The 5585-nt window shown below is 37.8% G+C and overlaps 1 protein-coding gene across 1 annotated transcript; it reads left to right on the top strand.

Annotated features, from left to right (window-relative positions):
* Positions 1 to 2802: 2802 nt before the first annotated feature.
* LOC101548890 (olfactory receptor 1052-like) lies at positions 2803 to 3741 on the top strand. The gene has a single exon (XM_004621727.2). It carries the CDS (start codon positions 2803 to 2805, stop codon positions 3739 to 3741), a length of 939 nt encoding a protein of 312 aa, XP_004621784.2.
* The last annotated feature ends 1844 nt before the right edge of the window (positions 3742 to 5585 follow it).

Raw genomic sequence — 5585 nt, forward strand, 5'->3', positions numbered from 1 at the left:
TTCTTCATATTCTACCTAAAACTCTTTTTGATTAGGAAGAAAGCAACAAGTTGGAACAAACCCTGCGTTTACTGATAGAATGAATCTGAGTTGGATTTATAATGCTAACAGAACAAAAGTACCTCATGCTTTGACTCCTGGTAACACTCCTCTCTATACTTATTTTTCTTATTATGAGTTCAATGTATAATCTGATGCTAAACATCATATTGTTTACTGGACCAAGTCATCTTGGATTTTGTCCTGATTACTCTCCTCCTCCACTAGTTTTCTGTTTTTGTGTTCTGGTGTTAAGTATCATGCATCAGATTATTTTTACAGTATTTGTGAAAACTGATACTAGTCAAACTGGAAATCATTTTATTTTGCCCATCCTGCTCTAAGTGGTAAAAAAAAAAAAACCTCTGATTTAATAATCCTATGAATGACTTGTGACAGGCAGTGATTTGGGCAAGTCTAGAGCAGAGCTGTAATGAAACTCTTACCGTTCTTGTTTCAATGTAATCCCACAGGTGATAACACCATTGTGCTGCACAGCCTTACAGGAGAAAAAAGAATTAAAAAGTATACCATTAATGCAAATTCTTAACCTTCAATTTCTTTCAAAAATATTTTAGAAACTGGAAACTTATTCTATAGTTTGCTTTCAGATTTTATTTTTAAAAACACTGTTATTACCAACAAATGATTCTCTTTTCTAGAATACAGTTAGATGGGTTCACCATGCTTTTTAAGACCACATACAAAAATGTATATGTAATGCTAAAATAATAAATTCAGTCAATGAGAAATGTAACTGCACTCATATAATGACTATATTCCCTTTTATTGGGTGATCTCAGGGAAATATCTCTCTGAGATTACTCCAATCCTGAGATAAGTAGAAACCATTTTTTTTTCCTGAAGACCATAACTCAGGCATATATTTTGAGATCTGCAGTCTCTACCCCAAAACTCGTGCATGAAAGGCATGTTTGCATTCTAAGACTAGATCTTGGAAATTTATTTTTAAATATGAGACTAACCAAGTACAAAATAGAAATCCTAACATCTCTTTTTTGTTTGTTGATATTGGGGTTCACATTCCATGATGCTCAGGGATTACTCTTAGTTCTGAACTTAGAGATCATTCCTGGCAGGTTCCCTAGGCCATATGGAGTGTTGGGATCAAACTTAGGTCAGCTACATGCGAGGCAAAAGCATGACCAACTATATTATCATTCAGGCCTTCATCCTGTCATCTCTTTCTACTCACACTCCTTAAATTTGATCATGATGCTAATCATTATTGCAGATAATATTGAGGTGTGTTTTACTTTCTTAAGAAAATGTCACCTCCTTGAAAACATAAAATTTTGTCCTTCATTGTTTATTCCTAGTAAAATATCATTCATGAAACAAAATAAAATAGAATATGAATTTAATTAATATATAAACTTACCTGTAAATTAGTTTATTAATACTTAACCATGTCTTTTAAAAATTAGTATTAAATTAGTCTTAATTCATGGCAGAGCCTGGCAAGCTACCCATGGCATATTCGATATGTCAAAAACAGTAACAAGTCTCACAATGGAGACATTACTGATGCCCGCTCAAGCAAATTGATGAACAATGGGATGACAGTACTACAGTGCTAGTTTTAATAATACTAATTTAATCATTTTTAAATTAGTATTAGGTCAAGAACCAAGTGAAACCAAGTGGCAGACTACATTTTGAAAGCAAGCCAAAATCTGATAGGCATTTGAGTATCTCATACTAACTCACATGTTGCTTTTCAGTAATGAAATGTTGGGTTTGTAGTTTTAATGCTGATGTAACCAACAGGGATATAAAAATATATGCAGATACAAAAGAGAGGTGTTTTGAAGTTGAATTGTACTTCTACTTTTTATTATTATTAATGCTAAAATAGGGCTGGAGCAATAGCACAAAGGTAGGGTGTTCGCCTTTTATGAGGCCGACCCGCATTCGATTCCTCTGCCCCCTTCGGAGAGCCCGGCAAGCTACCGAGAGTACCTAGCCCACACGGCAGAGCCTGGCAAGCTGCCCGTGGCATATTGGATATGCCAAACACAGTAACAATAAGTCTCACGATGAGAGACATTACTGTGCCTGCTCGAACAAATCAATGAGCAACGGGATGACAGTGACAGTGACAGTGAATGCTAAAACATCAACTATAAAGCATTCCTCTATCATTTTTTCTAAGACAAATCTTTGGAAAGAAGCCACCGTCATTAATTTCACAAGTGGTGTATCAGAGCAGAAGGTAAGACCCTCCCAAAACAAAAATCACTATGTTTGAGAAAGAAAGGGAATTGAATATTTAGAAAGTTAGTATCACAAAATAACTGGGTTTGAAAAAATTAAAACAGGTTAGCTGAAGGCTGAGGAAATGATTAATATTATTGGGCACTTCAGTTTTTAGTTTACAAGCAAGTATTTGAAATTACTATATCATAAATCAGAGGTATGTCATGGGATATGTTCCAATTCAATTAATTGCTGAGTATTTTTTATCTACAAATTTTAAATCTTTTAATTTGTACTGTGGAAACTGAACTGTATGCAGCAAAATTATCTGTCAAAAATTAGTCACGAGAAATAGATTATTTAATACATGTATGGTATGCTGTTGAAATTCATCTCTTTTACTAACTACAGGAAAAAGATTTGTGCTCCCTGTTAACATGAATTCCGGGTCATGGAGAAAAAAATATATACATATATATATATTTTGGAAACTGAGTGACATCATTTTATTTCACAACTAAAACGTTGCATAAACCTGAATCCATGGCAGGCTGGAATCACACAGGAGTGAAGGAATTCCTTCTGGTAGGTTTAACTGAAAACCCTGACTTGCAGATCCCTCTGTTCCTGCTTTTCTTTTTTATTAACTTCATTACTCTAGTAGGTAATTGGGGGATGATCATCTTGATCAGGTTAAACGCTCAGCTTCATACGCCAATGTACTTCTTTCTCAGCAACCTGTCTTTTTGTGATATTTGCTATTCAACTGTCTTTGCTCCTAAGATGCTGATTAATTTCCTTTCTAAGCACAGATCCAGCACGTTTTATGGCTGTGTTCTCCAGAGTTTCTTTTTTGCAGTATATGTTACCACAGAGGGCATCCTCCTGGCTATGATGGCTTATGATCGGTATGTGGCCATAGTCAATCCTTTATTATATACAGCTGTAATGACCCAAGGGGTTTGCATTCAGATGGTCCTTGCATCTTACCTGGGAGGACTCATAAACTCATTGACACATACAATCGGTTTGCTGCGACTGGACTTCTGTGGTCCCAACATTGTGAATCACTATTTCTGTGACATCCCTCCACTTCTGAAGCTCTCCTGCTCAGATGTCCACAACAATGAAATGTTGCTTTTGATATTCTCTGCGTTGATTGCAATGTTCACTTTCACTGTCGTCATGGTCTCTTATATTCGCATCATCATTGCTATCCAGAGAATCCGTTCAGCTGAAGGAAGGCACAAAGCTTTCTCCACGTGCGTCTCCCACTTGACTGCTGTGGCCTTATTCTATGGGTCTACAGCTTTCAGTTACGTCCAGCCAAGCTCTCAATATTCCCTGGAACAGGAGAAGGTGTCTGCTGTGTTTTATACATTGGTTATTCCCATGCTAAACCCACTGATTTATAGTCTGAGGAATAAGGATGTGAAGGATGCAGCAAGAAGGACAATAAGATGGACGGAAACTTCTACTTGATACAGAAAGTTTTCGTCCACATAGCGTTAACCTGACTTGCTTAAAAACGGTACTTTAAATGCAATCAAGACACTCATAAAATCTAGAACTTGGGTGTTGAGTTTCAACTGAAGATGCAAGATCACTTCATTTTAGAATTTATTATTTGTGACTTTTTATTCTTTTTCAAGAGCAGATGCTGAATTTTGTACAGAACTTTATAGCAACAGTGAAGAAGTTTACCTGGTGTTAAAAGACAATGATTCAATCCAAGAACTCTGGAACAACAGCTATTTGTCAAGTGCAATAATTCAGAAAAAAATGGGAACTGTCACTTTACATGAGTTTTTAAGATCATTTTTTTTTAAACTGGCATCATTACAAACACGTCTTCAATTTTGTATTGAAAATATCTCTCTTATCCATGAAAAATAAATGACATTAGAATAAAAACACTCTCATTAATTAAAGTTTATTCATACAACATACATTTATTCACTGTATCACTGTCGTCCCATTACTCATCAATTTGTGCTCAAGCGGGCACCAGTAACGTCTCATTTGACCGTGTCACTTTCAGTTCAGGGGAATGAGGTCCATTATTGCTACTGTTTTAGGCAACCACGAGTAGCTTGGCAGGCTCTGCTATGAGAGATTCTGTATCGCTCTCTCCTGGGAGCTTTAATTTATAGTCTCTGGATTTTGTCCATTAATGAGATTACATTGTGGTGTGGAGGCTCAGCTTGTGGGTGTGACTGCAAAGCTACTGGAAAACAGAGGACCTGGGTGGAGGTGGCCCAGTCCTGATCCGAGCAGGCTCGAGTTCTCCACCATGGGTCCGCATTTCTGTTTTCTTCTGTTCGTTCCTTCATGCATGAGGCTTATCCAAGCGTGTGGAGGAATGACCTTGAGTATGGCTGTGCTAGGTCCTGGTTTTTGGCAGCTGGGGCTCTGCTTGGGGCAGGGAGGGAAACTTAAGCCCCCCACCCGAAGGGGGGCTGCAATGAAGACAGCCTGGTGCAAGTGTAGGAGGTTATGTATATGTTTATTACTGTTCCAGTTTTCCTACTAAAGTTTTGCATGAATGTGTATGTATATTAATTGTATATGTAATTGAATATGTATATAAATGTATATACATTAAAACAAAAGTTTAGTTGGAAATCTGGAACAGTCAAGGTATAATGTAGACTATGTCTTGTTTGTTTAGGGTCTTTTTATTGAGAGGGTGGTGTTCAGGGCTTACTCCTGGCTCTGTACACAGGGTTCAAGGGACCATCCATATGTGGTGCCTGAGTCTGGTCTCAACTGTGCGCAAGGCAAGTGCCCTACTCACTGTACTATCTCTTCAGACCCTAGACCCTAGACCTATTAAGGTCTAAATTCAAACTGAGGACTGAGCATACACTAAGTATGTTTGCATGTGGGAGGCCCAGCACTTCCCAGAGCACTGCTGGAGACCACCCCAGAGAAAAGAGCCAGGAAGAGCCCCTAGGCACTGCTTGGGTGTGGCCTAAAAACAAAACCAAAATCAAACAAAGCAGAAGAAAGGATTTACTAATGAAATCATGACTAAGATTTATTCTTAAATAATCCCTGAGGAACTGAGAGATAGTATTGTGAGTCAGGCATTTGCCTTGCACATGGCCAACTTGGGTTTGTTCTCCAGCAGCCCCAAGTGCACCGGCAGTGACCCCCCCTCCTCTCAGATCCAGGAGTAACTCCTGAGCAACTCTGGGTGTGGCCCAAAAGCAAAACCAAAATTAAAATTTAAATAATCCCAGAGCCTTCTTCCTCCCACTCTATTATTAATTTAGTTTATACATTCAACATCTTTCTATTGTGTATCTTTATTTTTCAGATTA

The sequence above is a fragment of the Sorex araneus genome, chromosome 6 (genome assembly GCF_027595985.1).
Source record: "Sorex araneus isolate mSorAra2 chromosome 6, mSorAra2.pri, whole genome shotgun sequence".
NCBI classification, from domain to species: Eukaryota; Metazoa; Chordata; class Mammalia; order Eulipotyphla; family Soricidae; genus Sorex; species Sorex araneus.

Bases quoted from the DNA above. Each gene is read 5' to 3' on its own strand.
- LOC101548890 (XM_004621727.2), top strand. From the start codon at position 2,803: ATGGCAGGCTGGAATCACACAGGAGTGAAGGAATTCCTTCTGGTAGGT.